The 21,192-nt window shown below is 44.0% G+C and overlaps 1 protein-coding gene and 1 long non-coding RNA gene across 3 annotated transcripts; one reads left to right on the top strand and one right to left on the bottom strand.

Moving 5' to 3' along the window:
- Positions 1–1,492: 1,492 nt before the first annotated feature.
- On the bottom strand, positions 1,493–12,095 carry phtf1 (putative homeodomain transcription factor 1). 2 transcript variants are annotated; one of them, XM_062458156.1, is made up of 17 exons: positions 11,717–12,095; positions 11,032–11,128; positions 10,869–10,925; positions 10,706–10,775; positions 10,065–10,223; positions 8,737–8,917; positions 8,355–8,454; positions 7,988–8,164; positions 7,289–7,546; positions 6,641–6,769; positions 5,779–6,048; positions 5,277–5,408; positions 4,847–4,933; positions 4,119–4,274; positions 3,537–3,632; positions 2,759–2,884; positions 1,493–2,534 (listed from the first exon to the last, which is right to left on the bottom strand). In XM_062458156.1, exons 2-17 carry the CDS (start codon positions 11,059–11,061, stop codon positions 2,514–2,516), a joined length of 2,049 nt encoding a protein of 682 aa, XP_062314140.1. In that variant the 5' UTR covers positions 11,062–11,128; positions 11,717–12,095; the 3' UTR covers positions 1,493–2,513. The 2 variants fall into 2 exon arrangements, with proteins under 2 accessions (XP_062314140.1, XP_062314146.1); XM_062458162.1 differs by lacking the exon at positions 11,717–12,095 and adding an exon at positions 11,434–11,595.
- A 6,088-nt stretch (positions 12,096–18,183) lies between these two features.
- On the top strand, positions 18,184–19,527 carry LOC134024667 (uncharacterized). Its single transcript, XR_009930913.1, has 2 exons — positions 18,184–18,319; positions 19,043–19,527. It is a non-coding gene; the product is annotated as an uncharacterized LOC134024667 (long non-coding RNA).
- The last annotated feature ends 1,665 nt before the right edge of the window (positions 19,528–21,192 follow it).

Here is a 21,192-nt window from a genome sequence, read left to right as displayed (position 1 = left end):
TTCCATAGCAATGAATGAGGTTATGATGTAGGTTTTTGATCTTTTTGTCATTTTGTGTCACACTGTTCTTTAAAATATGTACTTGTTTGATTTCAGATCACCCAAATCAATTTCCTTGATTTGTTCTTTGAAATGATCCTGCTCGGCCTTTTGGAGGGCAAGACAGTCCATGCTGCCCCAGTAAGAGACACAAACATAATAGTGTAATCTTATTGGCTGGTCCAACCCACCATTCTGTAGTCCTATTGTTATGTTGACTGTGTCTCATCTCTCATGTCTCTCTACTGCTACTCCAGAGGCCCAATGGATTCCTCCATCTGCTCTTTGGGGTCATTCTGTCCATCAGACCACCAGGACAGAGCTGGAGCCAGAGATCTGAGAACTTTTTATTAAGAATCAAGGTGCAGTCTCTTTCTCTCTGTCTCACACTCTTTCTTTCTCTCCCCTTTACACACTCTACCTGGACAGTGTTCACTGTGTCTTTGTAGATTTACAGTACTGAATGTTTTGGATGTCTCAATGTGTTCTCAGAGCCAGATGCAGTCATGGATGGACGCCATCTTTGATTTTGAGCACCATCTATATGGCTGTCCTGAGATTATGTCTGGAGAAGTCCTTGGGAACCTAGAAATGCAGGTGGAGTTCCTTTTGTCCTCCTTGGACTAGCAAGGTCTCACATTCTACAGCTCCAGAGCAGAACAGACGAGTCTACAGCCAATACCATCGTGGTCTGCATGAAGAAAACATACGCAGAACACTTGATCTGTGCCTTTTTGTGGATAGTATCTATCAAAGTAAAGAACTCAGATCAGACCGATAGAATCTTTCCAAATAGATGTCTTTTAGGTACCTCAGCGATGTCTATGATTGTTTAATGCCTGCAACAACAGTGTGTATGGAGGACTCAATTGTTCAATGAAAGATGGCAGATTAAACTATATGTGCAAAAGTGTGGACACCAAAACATTGAGTGCTTTGCTTCATTCTTGGAAAGAGGAAAATGGCCAGATATGAAAAAAATCAGTTCCCATTCTCATTGTTTTTCATATCACATTGACAGAGAGTATGTTCTGGAAATCCTCAGTCAAAGTGTCCCCTGAACCTTAAAAAACAAGGATATAGAAACTTGTTGAATACAGTCTTTGATGAAACCCCCAGAACTGTGCAGGTATCATCATCAGATTATTCAGAGATGACAAGCCGTCCTTTTTCAAGGGTTGATGTACATTTTCCAGAAGGGTACAAATATTTTCGGTTTATTATGAAACTATTGCGTGACAAATTACACTATGGTGGGATGCCCCAGTCTGGGTAATTAATGACTGAAAAACTCACTGCCCCCAACATCCCTCTTGTGTTTACTCACTTCTCCATCTTTAGTGGAAGTCACTAAATAAACAGATTCTAAATGTATATTACACATCTTCCCAGAGCCTGCTGGGATATTATTGCAGAGGCAAATAAAACATGAACTAAACACAGACAAGTCAGCTGTTCTTAAAAAAAGGACAATTTATTTATCTTCCAAAAGATTGAGGCAAACATTCCTATTATGTTGCACGTACAAAATCATCTCGCCTGTGCATAGTATCTTTGATGAATATTGGTCTTCAATACAAAAGCAATCGATTTCGCCCCAAGAATGTAGTTCTGTAGATACCACTCGGCAAGTAATTGCAACGCTGAAACTGCAAATAAATAAAGCGCTCTGGTTCCCCTTAAATAAAAAGAAGCATCAATGCAGTTAATAACATCTTGTTAATCCGTGTAGTGTTTCGCTGACATCGCTTTCACATTTTAGCACATGGAGCACAGTGACCTAGTCTACATACCGTCGCGTAACCTCGATGACGCCTAAAAGGTCACACATGGTCACGCCATAACCGTGACGTTTTGCTTTCACTACCGGTAATATGCCACTGCAGAATTCCACCACCACCGCCTATTTCGGATCTAGAACACATTCATTTGTCTTAACCACACAATCACACAACCCATTTTTTTGGGAAAGGCACCCATTGGCAACTAGTTTGACAGACGAGAAGCCAGAGAAGGAAGACTGGTAAGAGTGATGTTCAGGCGTCTTGGCGCTGGTCTGGCCAGCCAGCGGCTGCTGTGACATGCTAGGGACGAAGGGGACACCGAGGTACGGTAGTCATGGCAACCCGAGTAGTATCCATCCCAACAAGAGATAACAGGGACAGCCAGCGTTGTCCAGGACATCCATCAGGGACAGCTAACAGAGTGTCCAGGGAGAGCTAGCAGCATCCAGGGACAGGGAGAAGGGATTTGTCACAGAGGGGCCGAAGCGAGCGGTGGTCCAGGGAGATCTGGTGCTCCGAGGGGCCAGGGAAGCTACGGAGAAGCAAGGGTGGAGGGTCAGTAGGTACGCACACTCTCAGAACAGACAGGCCAAAAGGTCAAAGGTCGGCTGGCCCCGTCTGGACAGGCATCAGGGGCTGGTCCAGTTTTCCAGTGTCCAACACTCAGTGGTTTGGTTTGGCACGTTCCCATCAAGGCTTGATCTTCCACAGCTGGGGGAACGGACGAGAAAGAGAGGAACAACACCAGCTCAAAGATTCCCTCTCGAAGAACGCTGTATGGTGAATGTTGACGCGCTCTACAGGGAGGTGCTAGGGCCTGTTTCCTGGGGAGCATCGCAACCTAGTTCTAGACTAACTCCTGCATTGGAGGTTGTACATTCGACATGCTCACTAATTGTAGACCAGTGGGGGGGAGGGAAGGGGGAGGAGCTCACCCTGATATTGAAGCCCAGCAGGTCGCTGACCACGGCGGACAGGGCTGACAGGATGACCACCCGGGTGATGTTGTACACCAGGGGGTTCACCGTCAGACCCAGCAGCCGGAAGGGGATGTCCAACTCCTGGGGGGAGGAGGGGAGTAAGGGGAGCGGGGATTGGGTTAGGGGAGGGGTTAGGAGGGTGGGTTGAGGGAGATGGGAATGGAGGGGGAGAGGGCAGACATGATAAAGCACAGAACGTATTGGAATCACAGACATAAAATACATTTAAGAAAATACAAGCTCTTTGGATCTTAAGTTGAATTCTGACTTGTTTTTGACAAAGTGAAAAAAGTATGTTAAATAATTTTTTATAGATTTGCAAACATTTAAAAAAAGCTTGTTTCACGTTATTATTATGGGTATTGTGTGTAGAATTTTGAGGAAAAGAATACATGTAATCCATTTTGGAATACACCTGTAACGTGGAAAAAGTGAAGCGCCTTGAAAACCTTCCGGATGCACTTTAACTATCACACCTACCATGCATCAGTTAATTGAAAATGACACAGTTACAGTAGTTACAGTACTAACTTTGTAACAAATGAGTCAGTCCCTGGTGAAAGATGAAGACCAGTGATACAGGGGATGGGGATACAGTAGCTCAGTGGTAGTGACTGCTACTAGACCATAGGTTGCAGGTTCAAATCCCCCTCTGTACATTGCATGGATAAACCCGTCTGCGAACTGAATACATCTTAATATTTTAACAAGACGATTGCTGAGGGTTACTTACTTTCATGAGTTTAGTTGCGAGCTTCAGAACATTGTTCACTATGTTCAGTTCTTCTTTCTTGTTGGGCTTCTTTTCCATCTTGAGATACAGGTTTATCTGGGGGAAGGAGCAGGAAACTAGCTGTGAGTAAGGGAGCGTGTGTGACAGAGTACATGTGTTTACATTTAGTCATTTAGCAGACGCTCTTATCCAGAGCGACTTACAGTAAGTACAGGGACATTCCCCCGAGGCAAGTAAGGTGAAGTGCCTTGCCCAAGGACACAACATCATTTTGCACGGCCGGGGAATCGAACCAGCAACCTTCTGATTACTAGCCCGATTCCCTAACCGCTCAGCCACCTGACTCCCAGTTTTTGTTTACTGAGTGTGCATGTGTGAGTGTGTGTGTCTGCATACAGAAGAATGCATCTGTGTGTGTGCGTGAGTGACTCAGCGAACGAGTGTTGTGTGGTCACTGTGTGTGTGCACGCGAGTTTGTAAATATGACCGTATGTGTGTGTGTGTGAGAGAGAGAATGTTTGTAAATATGTGAGTGTACATACTTTATATGTGTGTGTGTGTGTGAGAGAGAGAGAGCCTCACCTGCTCGGTAAGCAGCACCGAGGCGTTGCTGTATTTGCAGTTGGTCTCGGTGCCCAGCGTGGCCAGACGCAGCAGGAACAGGAACAGGGAGGAGCACCACAACATCAGCTCCCAGTTGGTCAGAGAGTCCAGGAATGTGTGGTGACTGTGCAGGAGCTGAGGGAGGGCAGACAGACAGGCAGACAGGCAGACAACCATTTATGAAAAGGAACATGAATAAATAACAGAGCCTATTGAGGGAGATTTACAGAAAATCTTCACTCAATCCCTGAATGATATTAAACCTACTGCACATACAGCCCACAGGGCCAGAGCACGACCCCTGCCACAACGAGGGTCAATCAGTGGCGGTCCTAGCACATTTGGCTCCCCGGGCAAGGGGCAAGGATTACCCCCACCACCACCACAACACGGACATATGACGTGTCGCGGTTGGCGCCCTCTGCTGGTAGTGCGTTTGAATCTCAAGGATAGCGGGAGGGTTCATTTAATTTGATGCACTTGGGAAATTGCCGCCCCCCTTTTCATGCCGCCCCGGGCGGCTGCCCGGTTCGCCCGTGCCCAAAAAAAGCCACTGGGTCAATATATGATATGTTCAACCTGGCACCAACCAAAACTGAAACCCATCCACAAGACTGGATGAAGCATAACAAGGTAATGCTCAGCAGCTAAATATATTACTTGTCCTAATCAACCCTTTTAATGACTCTTCAGCACAGTAAACCAACCTGAGCACAGATGATGAAGGCAATGGAGAGAGCCAGGAGGAAGATGGACGACACAATGACATCGACCGAACGCTGGGGCCCTCGCCTCTGTAGAGGACAGGAAGTGAGGACAGGAAGTGAGGACGGTTTGAGGATTTTTAGCAGTATCTTTAAGCAGCGGTCTTCAACCCTACTCCTTGGAGGTCCACTCTCCTGTATGTTCTAGATGTTCCCCTGCCCCAACACAGCCGATTCAAGTGAATGGTTTGTCGTCAGGCTTCTGCAGAGCTTCGACGACCCTTTCGTTTGAGTCAGGTGTGTTGGAGCACGGAAACATCTAGAACATAGAAACATCTAGAACAAGCAGGAGAGTGGGCCCTGAGGACCAGGGCTTGAAGACCACTGCTGTAGCGGTCACAGCGGCGTAGAGTGCAGAAGGCTGCATGCAGACCTTGAGGAACGAGCGGAGAGACAGCCACATCTTGATGTTCTGCACCTTCTTCAGACGGAAGTGAGGGATTTCCGACTTCTTGGCTTTCCGCGCGGACGTGAGGTGGCTGAACAGCTTGGCAAACAGGAGCCGCTGTCAGAAGGGAACCGGGTGAGGTTTACGAGTCGAAACAGCCATTCATTCAAGCTGCTCTCGGAGCAGCTCTCCATGAACATCACAGGGGTGACCATCACTGCAGGTCAGAGGAGACGGCTCTACTTTGCTCCACTTGTGCAGTGTGTCACTTTTAATGACTTGCCTTCAAGGGGAAAGAAGGAACTTCTTGTTTTTCTTATCTATATATCTTTCTATCCATCCATCCGTCCATCCATCCATCCTTCCATGCATCCGAAAAAGATCTGTCAGTCTATCTATCCATCCTTCTATCTATCTATCTGACTATGTGTCTAATTACCTATCAGAAAACAGATGGCTCTATCGATCAAAAGAAAGATCCATCCACCTGTTTGTAGGTCCTCTCCGCCACGCACATCATGAAGAAGAAGAGTCCGGTGAGGCAGAACCTCTCCACGGTGGAGATGAGGAAGAAGGCGTAGGCCTGGGCGTCGGGCGGGCCCAGGGCCATCTGGGCCAGCTGGCCCAGGCTCAGGGAGCCCAGCTGGGACAGCTCCAGCTGCTGGGACAGGCGGAAGCCGTACGGCAGCAGGGCCAGCGTGGCCGTCACCAGGCCGCCCAGCATCAGGTAGCCCATGCCCTGCTCCACCAGCTTCACCTGGAAGGGGGGGGGGGGGGAGAGAGGAGAGGAGGAGTAGAAGGAGGGGAGGAAAGGAGGGGGGAGGAGGACAAGGAAAGGAATAGAAGAAGAGGGAGGGAGGGGGTGAACGGAGGAGGAGGGGGAAGAGGTGGAGTAGAAACGAGGAAAAGAGGGAGGGGGGGAGGATTAGAATAACGCGTGGGGGGAGAAAGGAGGGGGAGGAGAAGGGTAGGGAGGCCAAGAGAAGAGGAGGAGGAGGCGGCGGAGAAAGAAGAGCTTGTTACTTTGCTCCTTCTTTGTCTAAGGATCAACAAGCACCAGCATGTGTGTTCCTGGGTGAGTGGACACAGTACGTGTCTGCTTGTGTTCCTAAATAGGCGTGTGCTCCAGACAGCGTGTATGTGTGTTCTTCGTGTGTGGGTGACGCTACCCGCGTTTTCCTCTGTGTGGCTGCCTGCTTCTGTGTGTGACTGTGTTTGTGTGTGTTCCTGTGTGTGCGTGTATACCGGTGTGTGTGGGTGCGTGTTCGTGTGTGTGTGGGTGCGTGTTCATGTGTGTGTGTGTGTGTGTGGGTGCGTGTTCCTGCGTGTGTCATGAAGGGTTAGCGTACCCGTGTCAGAATGATGCCACTGATCTCCAGAACGGACATGTCCGCCTTCTTGCAGTCCCCCTGCTCCCAGATGATGGCACTCACACGGTCCCTAGACGGGTGGCACGCCTGGAGCCACGACAAATGACCCTGCACACACACACAATGGCATCCACACACACTTACTTTAGTCTCTCTTCACATACACTGTAACTACAGTGTGTCCTGGGTCCAAGTCCATGGCTGCTACTACATTATGTAACGTAAAATATTTAGTAAGCAAGATGTTAAAAGATTTTGAATGGCCCAAATACATGGCATGTCTAATGCAGTACAGCGAATATATTAGGGTGTCCGGCTACATCTGGTAGCATTTTTCAGTATACCAGCCAGCATGCTTTTCTCATTATTCTGACCCACAACCCTTTGCAGTAGTGGTGTGAAATTCAACGGTTCAATAGCGGACTGATCCAAACTCGTCCTCGCCAGTCCAAGGCGTGGTTATATGAGTAAGTAGTATCTTAAAATTGGATGCAACAGTACGAACTATGTACGGGGAAACTGTGGAAACGACTAAAAACTAAGGATGCCCACAAAGGATGTGATTGGGGACATAGTCCAGTGTCTGCACTGAAGCTCTGCAGTGACCCTGTGACCCGACCCACTGACCTGCTGCAGTTTCTCGTCGTCGCTGCTGACCGTAGCGGTGGGGGGGGCGTTGACCCCGGCGCGGTACCGCCAGGCCTCCCCCTCGGTGTCGCTGCTGCCCGTGGAGGCGGAGTCGGGGCCCTGCAGAAGCTCCTCCCACATGGTGTCGTCGGTGTCGGAGGCGGGCCGTTCGGCGTGGTCGAGTCGGAGGCGCTCGGCGCCGCGAGCTTTCTTGCCGTCCATGGAGGATGCGGGGCTAGCCGGCCGGGCACACTCCGCCTAGGGGGGGGGAGGGCACTGGTCACCACAGGGCTGGTTCTCAAACTGGGAGGGGGAGGCGCATGGGACAGAAGACTATTGCTACAGAAAGAGGATTTAATTATAGTGTGTGTGTGTGTGTGTGTGTGTGGGGTGAGGGTAGGGGTGAGTGAGTAACACTGCGTGTCCACTGCAGCGGAGCGGGCGGCACATCGGCTTCCAATTCATTTTCAATGAAACCGGGCGTCGACGCTCCCACAAGGCCCTACGCGAGCGTAGTTTCATTGAAAATGAATTGGAAGCCGATGCGCCGCCCGCTCCGCTGTAGTGGACACGCAGCCTGAGCTTTTTCTATTTTCAAAGAGGGTGAGAGGGAGGGCAGAGTGAAACTGGTTCAGAACTGGTCCAGCTATAACGTGCTCTCTGATTGGCTGGTTGGAGTAGCTGTGGACAGAGGGTTACCTGGGGGCCTGGGGTCTGGGACAGGAGCTGGAGGTGTCTCTTCCTGAGGTAGGCAGTGACAGTTTTCCTTCCTGCGTGTCTCTCCTGAGGGGCTGGCGGGGGCACGCTAGCTCCGTCCTCCTCCTCTTCCTCACTGGACAGTTCGTCAGACGCCCCGAACCCTGATCTCTGATTGGTCTGCAGCATTAGAACCAGGAAGATATGAGAACCGACTGGGGCTTATGTTTGAATGGCTGAAGGTTTTCAGCAGGTGTGCGCCTGGGAGAGCCGAGAGCCTCTTCTCTGTTCTCTCCCCCCCTCTTCTCTCCCATCCCCTCCCCCTCCCCCAGTCTTATCCTCCCCTCTCTTCCTCCTCCTCCAGTCTTACCCTCTCCTCAGATCTGTAAAGTCTCTGGTTGTCGTGCAGCTCGGTGTCTTCGTTGCTCCCTGGCTCCTCTGTCCGCTTCACCCCCCGCCCCTTCCTGGGTCTGAACCACGGACAGAAACACGCACGAGTAAAACTGTGTTTTATATATTGTGTGTGTTACAGAGTTCCGTGTGTGTGTGTGTGTCAGTGTGCCCCCACTTTCTCCTGCATGTGTGTGTGTGCACGTGCGACAGTGTGACCGCACCTCCTCCTAATGTGTGTATGACAGTGTGCCCCACACCTCCTCCTAGTGTGTGTGTGTGTGTGTGTGTGTGTGTGTGTGTATGTGTGTGTGTGTGCATGCACTGCACCTCCTCCTCGTATGTGTGTGTTTGTGCCCCACCTCCTCCTACGCGTGGGGCTGGCAGAGCTGCTGGTCACAGGGCTGATGGAGGGGCTGCGGCTGGTCTCCGTGGAGACGATCTGACAGTGCACGGTGCCCAGCAGCAGCATCAGACACATGGGCCCAAACAGCTCACTGGGGCTGGCCGCAGGAACCTCCACATACATGAGGAGCGCTGCCACTGTGGACGACACCGATCACCATTACAGGACACAGACATATAAGCGCTGCGGGTTAGGATTAGGGCTTGGACAGGTGTAGCACAGTGGTAGAGCATTTGACTGCAGATCAAGATGTCCTCGGGTTCAAATCCAACCCCCATACGTCACTTGGATAAAAAAAAAAACATCTGCTTTATTGTAGAAGTTAGAGCTTCATTTAGCCTTTGGTTCAAGAGACAGCCCAGGACTCCTCATGAGCCAAGTATTGTGAGAAAGAAGCAGGGGAATGTGGAAGAGAAGAGATCAAACTAAGTGAGCACAGCAACCTGAATGAACGGTCTCTCTCTAAGGCCCAGCTTTTCTAGGCTGTTATACGTTTGCTGTCAGTCGTTGTAAAAAGAAGTCTCTCCATAATAGGATTCCACAGGGCCTCATTTGCATACAAAGATTTTAAAACCTCACTTGCCGTTTTAAACCTAATTCATGCATAGTTCATCCCTCATCGGCACACCTGGGGGCTACTGAGTAGACATACTGTCGTAGCTGCTGTATAATCTGGCTTGATATGCATGCATGATCAAATCAAAATGTAATATATGTATGTGCTTTGTGAAAAGCCTCAAAAGAAAATACATTTCAGTGACCACCATACATGGGCATACCAACACAATCCTATATGTGTCAAGAGAAACTGAATTTGGATAATTGGAATTTGAATTGCTCAACTTGAATAATTGCATTAAATGACTGAATGTGAATCCCATTAATTGAATTTGTATCTTTTAACTTGAATTATTGTGTCGAAAAATGAATCCGAATAGCATCATTTGAAATGGAATTTTCCATTTTGGAAGTGAATTCCAATACACTTGAAACTCAAAATAAAATTATGAAATTGAATAAATTTTCTCTTGAACAGTCTTGTAAGTCGCTCTGGATAAGAGCGTCTGCTAAACGACTAAATGTAATGTAAATGAATTCTCACAGAAAAGTCAACGCACCTACATACTTCCACATTCCGTTCTCACAATTCAAATTCAGTTCTCGTAACACAAATTCAGTTCCTGCAACTGAGGGGTGAGGGACAACATGGGATCGGACTAGTAATAGTCATATTAATAGTAAGTGGTATGGCAGTAGGCTAAGCAGTAGAGGAGTGTCCGGCACCTTGCAGGAGGTAGAGCAGCAGGATGCAGAGGGAGATCCTCTGGGAGGTGACCTGGATCCACCAGTGGAAGAAGAAGGGGAACAGAAGCACCCTGACCAGACCTTTACGGGTCAGTGCTGTCCATGGACTCTCTGGCTTAGTCTTGCTGAATGTTGAGCCTGGGACCAGCGAGAGCAACGGTGTTTGTATGTAGTGCACATACTTGAACACAAAGGTTACCGTATAATCCCCCCTGATACGATTCTAAAGGCCTTAGCTGTAGGAGCTATGTACATTTACTGTAAGGAGACAAATACTGGAGAGATCTTGAAAGGCTACAGGCTACAAGATTAAAGTGGAAATTGCTAGATTACTGGAAACAAACAGACTTGACCATGTCTGCGTATGCCATGAACTGTTTCTTAAATCACAATAAGGACCTTTTATTTTGCGTTTTGATCACAATTCTTTTGGATTTCTTATTTTTGATGAATTTACATACAAAGAAATATTCTTTCACTGGAATTCAAACTCTAGACATTAAACTTTGCATGCGTAAACTTTAATTTGACTTCTTTCCACTGTGGCTAAAATGAAAGGGTGATTGTATTGGGACAATATTATACGTCATTTAAAGCCACAACTATAGACGATAACTTACCTCTTACTAGGTCAACATCAATTAGGTCCGGCTTGATGTGTCCAGTCTTCTTTGGCTTGCTGCCAATTCCCTGAAAGAAAAGTGAAGATTTTCTCAGGATCGGTGACAATTCTTTATGTAGCCTATGTTGTATACTGAAGTGATGTGCAATAGGATGTCTTACATTTAACTCCGTTTGTTCAAGGGATTTCTCCCAAATCTGCTGGTCATATGCTCCAATCTGTTGACACATGGCCATACCTCAGTTAACTGAAGTTTCCACTCACAGTGGTAATCTAGATCAACACGACCATCCCAACTCGGACAACGAGTCCAACAGGTCCTACCTTTTCTTGATACCAGGCTATTCTCGCCATTGCGACTTTTTGCTGAAATTGACTCTATGTCGGATCATTTCACAGAGGACACCGGGATAGATAGAATCTGGCAAAAACACAGACTTCTTTGTCACTAAACAACCACACAATGATCATGTGTGTGACAGAGAAAACACAGAGCTGACCAAACAGTAATGACATCTGCTAGGCTAGTTAGCCATCTACTTACTAGCTAAGTACTGTAGTTAGCATGAAAGCTATGACCATTATCTGCAGTTACGTTGATAAACTAATTTAGCCCAAATGACAGCTAAATCGCTAACACAGTCGTTCAAATGTTAATTTCGGTCTCACACGTTACATATATCACAACTCCAAAGTTTACAGTACTTCCTAGTGTTGCTAGCTTACGTCATTGCTAAGAGGGTTGTCTAACTGCATTCGCGTGAAAACCTGAGATCAGTTCACATTCCAGTGACAGTGAATTATTAATAAATATTTAGCTCTAGCTGGCAAAGTAAAATCAATCAAGGTTCAGCGGTACAGTAGCCTAAGTGTAGCACTACTACGATGGCTAGCCAGTTATCATGCGTAAATTAATGCTACATAGACTATTGCTACTGTAGCAGGCTCTCGGAGTCGGGAAATAACAGGTTTCGTCAATTAAAATATTGAGAATGAATTTAAAGTTTACCCATTGGCCGTAGGAGATGTACATCTTAATTGTCTCATATTTACGAAATGAAAGTGGTGCGCCTTTGCTACACTCGCACTTCCCTTTTCCGGGTTCTGCAGCTTCTGTTTTAGTAACAAATCTCGTAACTCAGATGTTCAATTCAGAAATGGGTTGGTCGATGGGTCCGTGTACCTGGTGGTGGCCATTCGTTTTTCTATTTAGCAACCCGTGTTGACAAACGCAAAATAGAGCCGTAATATCGTTTCGTCACATTAGGAAGTCAAACCCACATTTAAGTATAACGGCTTGTTTTTGGTAGTTACGTTTATTTTGGAATGATGAAATAACCATATAACATCAATGGTATAACGAGCGATTTACTCGTTTGATCGTCCGTACATTGCATGCTGGCACAGGTTAAAAAGAGAGAGAGAGAGAGGTGGGGAGAGATGTGCAATGATTGGAGGTGTGATTACTTCTGAACACCAGAGGGCAGCAATGACTAGCTTTTTTTTTATACCTATAGCCAATAGGCCTACTTACATTTTCTTGACGACACAGCAGGTTCTTTCCTAGAAGACACACACACGCTAGTGTGTATTAATGAAAATAGTCTGTACTGTATTGTTTAGTCAAAAAAGTGGTTTGACAAGCTTGAAACCTAGTTGCATATTGGGTCAGCAGACCCAGGGTTTAAACCTCCTCTGGGCTTTTCTAAAGCAGAGGGATTAAAAGTAGGCTATTAGTTGTGTGTCTGTACACTGCAAGGTAGCCCACATTTGACCTCAACTTGCTCACTATGATTGCTTCAATGCCCTTCATGAAAGCATACAACAGAGCTGAAAGCGATAATTTAGGTGGGGCGAGAGAGGGTGGAGGAAGTTTCTAATGTATATTAAAGAAACTTGGGTTCATCAAATATTATTTATTAACTAAGTAGCAACTAGCAAACTCGGTCGACATGTAGGCCTACATCCAGCGTGGTGTGTGTGTCTCCTATTAAAGAACCTGCTGTGTAGTCCAGATAATAAAGTATAGGTAAAAAAGCTAGTCGTTGCTGCCCTCAGGCGTTCGGAAGTAATAACACCTCCAATCATTACACATCTCCCCCTCTATCTCTTTTTTCACCTGTTCCAGGCAGCGTAATGGACGATCAAACAAACGAGTAGCCTATATGGCTCGTTATACCATTTGTGTTATATGGTTCAATTATTAGGGAGTCAGGTGGCTGAGCGGTGAGGGAGTCGGGCTAATAATCTGAAGGTTGCCAGTTCGATTCCCCGGCTGTGCCAAATGATGTTGTGTCCTTGGACAAGGCACTTCACCCTACTTGCCCCAGGGAGAATGTCCCTGTACTTACTGCGTCTGCTAAATGACTAAATGTAAATGTAAATTATTCCGAAATAAAACAAAACAATGGAAACCAAGCATTTTGGTCACGAAATGGACAAAACGATATTTTTCAGATTTTGCACCAGCATAAATTATATGGAATAATCAAACCAACGATTACTGTCTCGTTATACCATTTGTGTGATATGGTTATCACAGTAGCCTATAAAAAAACACAACGAAACAACAAAAAACAAGCCGTAATACTTACATGTGGGCTTCAATTCCTAAATTGACGAAACGATATTACTGTATTTTGCGTTTGTCAACACGGGTTGCAAAATTGAAAAACAAATGGCCACCAAGAACACGGACCAACTACCTGTATATAACATAAAAACGTACTTTTTATTGTCATTTATTTTCACACACCAATGTTTTTTTACTCAGTAGGCCTAATTTCCATTCAGAATGTCACAAAACGACTTCTACTCATTCAACTCATATAACAAGAAGCATGGGCGGCGCTAGGGAGGGGCTAGCAGGTGCAAAATTCGAATTTTTGATATCAAGAATTCAATTTTGGATATCAAGAATTCCAATTTTGGATATCAAGAATTGCATTTGGGATATCAAGAATTCGAATTTTGGATATCAAGAATTGCATTTTGGATATCAACAATCCAAATTTTGGATATCAAGAATTGCATTTTGGATATCAACAATTCGAATTTTGGATATCAAGAATTGCATTTTGGATATCAACAATTCGAATTTTGGATATCCAGAATTGCATTTTGGATATCAACAATGTATGTTAATGACCTTAATGGGGGCGGGATTATATTTGCATGTTCTATGTTATATCTTGGCAAGCCGTTTTATCATTTAAACAATGCTAGTTAACATGGCTGCGCGTGTACTGAATGGTCCGTGTACCTTGTGGCCATTGGTTTTTATATTTTGCAACCCGTGTTGACAAACGCAAAATAGGGCCGTAATATTGTTTTGTCACTTTAGTAAGTCGAACACACATTTAAGTACAACGGCTTGTTTTTGGTTGTTTCGTTTTTTTTTTGAATAATGAAATAACCATATAACACAAATGGTATAACGAGCCATTAATCGTTGTTTTGATTATTCCATATCCTTTATGATGATATCTGCAAAAGATAAAAAATAGGCTCGTAATATCGATTTGTCCATTTCGGAAGTCAGAACCAGATTATGGGGAAAGGCTTGGTTTCCGTTGTTTTTTTTCATTTTGGAATTACGGAATATCCATATAACACAAACGGTATAACGAGCCATTTACTCATTTGTTTGATCTGCCGTATTATGCATACTGGCACAAGTGAAAAAGAGAGAGAGAGGGGGGAAAATGTGAAACTATTGGGGGTGTTATTACTTGCAAACACCAGAGGGCAGCAACGACTAGCTTTTAAAAAAATGTTCCTGTGATCTGCAGGCCTACAATCTTGAAGACATGGCAGCAGGTTCTTTAGTAGAAGACACACACACCAAACTGAAGGCACATGTTGACCGCGTTTGCTAGTTGCTACTTAGTTAATAAATCTTTGATGAACCCACGTTTCTTTAATATATATTAAGTTTCTTTAATATATATTAGAAACATTACAAGACGGGGCTCCAGTGTGTGTTCAAACAAGGCCAAAAGTGCCAGACGGTATCAATCACACCCGTGCAAGTAACACTCCACGCCCCAACCCTCCCTCCCCCCACCTAAATGACGCTTTCAGTTCTGTTGTAGTCTTAATGAAGTGCATTGAGGCAATCATAGTAAGAAAGTTGAGGTCATGTGGGATACCTTTGCAGTTTACATAGAAACACAACTGACAGAGGCACTGTTGTGGATACTTTTTTCAAAGTTCTGATCATATTCCAAATTCAACTTCTTCAAAGTCCAAAAACAGCACGGAGCAGCAACGAGAGGGTTCCCAGGAAAATCTGATTTCCCTTTTGTCTGTGCTTCACCTTTTATATCCAATAAATTACACCCCTGAACTTTTAAAACAGATCTATTGGCCTACTACAATTGTAAATATCCTATGACTTCTGCTCCAATTGGGCCTTGATGCAATGCCATCTAATATTTTCTGCTGTTTCTGCCACGATTTTGGGGACTAACCAGGGACCAAACCAGTACCTTGTGCCCAGTTCCTCTATTCTGCCCTACTACATGTGTTTTCCAACACCAGTTGCAATCAACCCTGGGTTATAGCCCTTCACCATTGCATGGTGCCATTCATTCTTCACAGGTCACACCCATCAAGTCAAAGTGAAAAGTAACTGGTCCAACTCCATGTCCAAGCCCATGGTATCTGTGGAGGAATACAGTCATCACATTTGTCAAACCCTCCCCACACAAGTCCAATGACTTAATAACTTTCGTGTAGGCCCATACTATAGCAGTTTGCAGACATACAACACAGATGAGACTCAGGAGAGTGAATTAGAGATAATGGTAATGGGAGGGTGTTGCACTTTTCTGCTTCTCTTTTCTCCACTCACTTCTTTACCTTCTCACGCTTTCCAATTGTTTAAACAAGTCTCTATACTCTATTCTCTCTGTATCCTGCACAAAAGATGACTGTGTACTGTATATAAAACATTCCGGCATATAAATCCACGTATCTCCACACTCAGATCCTGTCACCCTTCCCCAGTCCGCTGCTGTTTTCAACTAACCTAAATACTACAACAGCATAATACAATTGCTGAAATTCAGTTATGACTTGTGATTTTGGAAAGCCACCCGAGGATTTCAGTGGCCCCATCTGGCCACTCCTATAAAACATTTCTGGGGGTGCCACTGCATTTGCCTGTTAATGCCTGCACTGCAGTGAAGAAAACTATATGACAACAATAATGTTTAATGTAACTGGCCCCTCTAACAGAACCTCTGGCCCCAATGTAACTGCTATGCCCCCCCCCCCTCCCCCTAAAGCTAGTATACTAACTTTAAGCACAGAAGTGTAGGCTGATATACAAATCATCACAAGCAGAACAGAAATTTTCTTTCAAAGGACATTTTTAAATTGTGTGTCACAGGGTATGAATGCATTGATGTAGGCTAAAACGTGTTGTACATTGATGGATGTAAGGACAACAATTGTATTGTCCCTACAATGGCCTTTTGCAAAATTGAATAGATTTAAATGTAATGTTTTGGGTCAAGTTAACTCTACATTTAATCCAAACTGAATAAAAGTTACATGAGAAAATAATATTGTTTTTTTATAAATAAAAAGGGAAGATTTGCTCAATGATTGCCTCGATGCACTTCATTAAAGTTCTTCATTAAGCTGTTTTTGGATTTTTAAGAAGTTGAATTTGGACATAGAATATGATCAGAACAGAAAAGTATCCACAACAGTGTCAGTTGTGTGTCTATGTAAACTGCAAAGGTAGCCCACATGACCTCAACTTGCTCACTATGATTGCCTCAATGCACTTCATTAAGACGTACAACAGAACTGAAAGCATCATTTAGGTGGGGGGAGGGAGGGTTGGGGCGTGGGGTGTTACTTGCACGCGTGTGATTGATACCGTCTGGCACTTTTGGCCTTGTTTGAACACACACTGGAGCCCCATCTTGTAATGTTTCTAATATATATTAAAGAAACTTAATATATATTAAAGAAACTTGGGTTCATCAAAGATTTATTAACTAAGTAGCAACTAGCAAACGCGGTCAACATGTGCCTTCAGTTTGGTGTGTGTGTCTTCTACTAAAGAACCTGCTGCCATGTCGTCAAGATTGTAGGCCTGCAGATCACAGGAACATTTTTTTAAAAGCTAGTCGTTGCTGCCCTCTGGTGTTTGCAAGTAATAACACCCCCAATAGTTTCACATTTTTCCCCCTCTCTCTCTTTTTCACTTGTGCCAGTATGCATAATACGGCCGATCAAACAAATGAGTAAATGGCTCGTTATACCGTTTGTGTTATATGGATATTCCGTAATTCCAAAATGAAACAAAACAACGGAAACCAAGCCTTTCCCCATAATCTGGTTCTGACATCCAAAATGGACAAAACGATATTACGAGGCTATTTTTCATTTTTTGCAGATACCAGCATAAAGGATATGGAATAATCAAACAAACGAGTAAATGGCTCTTAATAACATTTGTGTTATATGGTTGTTCCGTTATTCCAAAATAAAACAAAACAACGGATACCACGCATTTCCCCATCATCTGGTTCTGACTTCCGAAATGGACAAATCGATATTACGAGCCTATTTTTTATCTTTTGCAGATATCAGCATAAAGGATATGGAATAATCAAAACAACGATTAATGGCTCGTTATACCATTTGTGTTATATGGTTATTTCATTATTCCAAAAAAAACGAAACAACCAAAAACAAGCCGTTATACTTAAATGTGTGTTCGACTTACTAAAGTGACAATACGATATTACGGCCCTATTTTGCGTTTGTCAACACGGGTTGCAAAATAGAAAAACCAATGGCCACAAGGTACACGGACCCATGTTAATAAACCTGCTTATTACAAAAAATTCCTGTACAAATCGCCCTTGCAGTAGCCTTGCTATCCCATCTCTTGCAACATGGAAAGAACTCAAAGATTTTCACTGTCGGCGTTTGCGCATATGTTCAATCTTCAACTCCATTGGTTTAGTTTTAAGTACGCAAATTTGATGCAAATGTATGCTAACTTGATATCCAGAATTGCATTTTGGATATCAAGAATTCGAATTTTGGATATCCAGAATTGAATTGTTGATATCAAGAATTCCAATTTTGGATATCCAGAATTGCATTTTGGATATCAACAATTCGAATTTTGGATATCAAGAATTCCATTTTGGATATCAACAATTCCAATTTTGGATATCAAAAATACAATTCTGGATATCAAGAATTGAATTGTTGATATCCAAAATGATTATGCAAAATTCGAATTGTTGATATCCAAAATGCAATTCTTGATATCCAAAATTCGAATTGTTGATATCCAAAATGCAATTCTGGATATCCAAAATTCGAATTCTTGATATCCAAAATGCAATTCTGGATATCAAGTTAGCATACATTTGCGTAATTAAAGCTGTAAACCAATGGGTAGGGGAGTGGGGGGAGTTTAAAAAAACGTTGCGTACACTACGCAAAAGTTGGGATTCTGTTGGGTTTAGTCTGCTCGTACCGTAGCAGACGGGTTGGAAGATGTCTGTGCAAGTGTTTGTAATGAAAAAGTCTCATAATCTCATAAGAAACCTACGTGGACCACCCAACAAAAGAGGTACTGTACTAGTTTTGGCTTTTATACTTTGTTTTGTTCGATAACTAGCACTACAGTCGAGCTAGCAAGCACACGTTAATGCTACTGTACTCTAGCTAGCTAGGCTAGCTCATCATGAAACGTGAAAAGATATGAATATAATAGACTATACGAGTCTCCAATCCTGTTTCTGAAGAGCTACCTGCCAGTAGGTTTAAGGTCCAACACTAGTACGCCTGATTCTAATTATTATCTGGTTGATCAGGTAACTCGTATCAGGTCAAATGAGTGTTGTTGGATCAAAAACCTACAGGCAAGTAGCTCTTCAGAAACAGGTTTGGAGACTGCTGGACTATATAGACTAGTAGCTTGCGAAAAGTAATGCCAGAGCCTGTCTAAGGAGACATACTCTGGTAGCCTATGGTGTATGGTGACACAACGTCCTAATTTCCCCAGACATGTCGTCTTGATGTGTGGGATGTGGAACTAGGGTCAGTCACAATTCTGATGATGGTATTGTTTTTAATCTAAGTCCTTTAATATGTAACTCTGGACAAGCTAGTTTTTTTATTCATTTGAAGGCTCCAATCAGGGCATACATTTTATCTGTGACACTGCTGGGAGGGTGAGTGACGGTGATGAGGTAAAACAGAAAGACTGCAGACTCAAGACTGCATAGAAGTTGAATACCCCGGATCTAAAAAATGTTCCCTCTTATTTATTTCTCCTATTTATTTATTGTAGGTGGCCCAGTCCTTGGATCATGACCACCTGGCCTGACAACACCAAGCTGACCTTGTCCAAAGCCGCTGTCCACAGCCCACATGGTGGACCTTGTCTACCTGGTTGAACAGCTCATCTGGATTCAGTCTGAAGAAAGTACACAGTTCACTTATGTTTATTGAGCTGCTGGTCTTCTGAATATGCACACATATGAATGTGACTTTAAAGGTAATCCAATCTGATCTCACCAGCAAAAGCAGAAGACAACACCTCATACTCCGACTACTATTTGATTGATATTTGATATGTCAGCAACGTTAGATCAGAGGAATGTGCCCATATTGTGTACAAACTTTTACCTTTACATCTCATGTGCTAGGGATAAGTAGTTATTAGAGGGGGCATGTATCAATGTAATGTTTTATGTGAAGCTATTAAATAAATCCAAAGTCACATTTATATTGTACGAATTATAATCACTTTCTTTTAATAAAGTTTGTTTGCAATACACCATCTCCATTGTGTTTATTTCATTGTATTCATAAAATTGATCATATCTGCATTTATCTTACTAGCTAATGAATTGTAGTGTGGCCTCTAATTATTGTGGCTGTCTATTCTGTTGCTGCGGGTTCTCCATTGCATCATCACTGTGGGGATGAGATGGGTTGTCCATGATGGCCATCAGCTACTCTCAGCCTCCTTCTCCAAGCTGTCCAGCATGATCCCCAGCAGAGAACTCACCTTTGATGAAGAAAGTGTCTTGTTCGTCTTCATTAACGGAGACTTAAGTTCAGTTCTGTATTTTTGTATTCTTATAAGTGACTAGATGTATTATTGATCTGCAGATTGGGAGAGAAAACAGACCTCTGACAATAAATGACGGCACAACACCAGGCTTAGGTCTCAATCATGTTTCCCAGCTTCATAAGTCGGGGGAACGTGTTTTATAGGGTCAAATAAATTCAACATGGATATTGATAGTCAGGTATTAATGGTGTTACAACAGTCACAGAGAAAGATTCCCAGCTCCCAGCCCATGACCACTCAGGGCAGAGAGAGATCATAGGTGGAGCTCTCCCCGCCATCACAAGGGACGTTCACCCAGTACTTTCTCGTGACCCTGAACATCTATTCAACCTGACTACACACAATCTACTCTTATCAATAACAAACTCACATGACAACATACTAAGTATCCAATGACTAGTTCTATTGATTTGTGAAAGTTGTATTGATTAGTGTATAACTTAAGTACATGGGAAATCCCATACATGCATGTACAGTGAGACAGACACAGTGATGCAATGTGTGTCCAAGTTAGGACTGTAATTGGAATGCTTCAAGTTCAAGTCTTTTATTTGTCAGGTACACAGAACAACACAAGGTCAGACTGGGCACTGAAATTCTTAAGACAAGACAACGCAAGCACCTGGCATAACATAACATATAAGTACACAGATCATAATTTACATCTATGCTGAGCTTAAATAAGTGAAACTTTCTAAATATGCAGATAGCAATAAATAATCGACTATACTAACCCTAATACTAAAACTTCCTAAATATACAGATAACAATAAATAATACACCATACTAACCCTAAATGCACATAATACCTATTACAACCCTATAACCTATTCTAACCTAGGTGGAGTACAGTACAATAGTGCAAAATTGCAGATCAGTGACTATGTCAATGACCATACAGGAGCCTGATGGCAAAGTACAGTGAGGTACAGTAGTGCAGTGTTACTGATAGTGCAACCAGTACTGAAAGTGACAGTGTATAAGTGACTAGTCTGCAGTGAATCAATGTCCATATCAGTGTCCATTCAGAAGCCTGATGGCCCTTGGGTAGAAACTATTGTCCAGTCTGCGTGTGCGCGACAGGATGCTGCGGTAACGCCTGCCAGAAGGCCACGGGGTAAAGAGACTGAAGGATGGGTGGGAACAGTCTCTTAGAATCCTGCCAGCTTTCCTGAAGCAACGTGGTAGGTGTCCTGTAGGGCTGGGAGCTTCCTGCCGATGATGAACTCAGCAGAACGGACCGCACTTCGTAGGACCTTGCGGTCCCTGTCTGTGCAGCTCCCATACCACACTGTAATGCAACCAGTCAGAATGCTCTCTATAGTGCATCTGTAAAAGTTAGTGAGAATGACTGAGTCCAT

The sequence above is a fragment of the Osmerus eperlanus genome, chromosome 1 (assembly GCF_963692335.1).
Source record: "Osmerus eperlanus chromosome 1, fOsmEpe2.1, whole genome shotgun sequence".
Classification (NCBI taxonomy): Eukaryota; Metazoa; Chordata; class Actinopteri; order Osmeriformes; family Osmeridae; genus Osmerus; species Osmerus eperlanus.
This window is presented reverse-complemented; position numbering and strand designations above follow the sequence as displayed.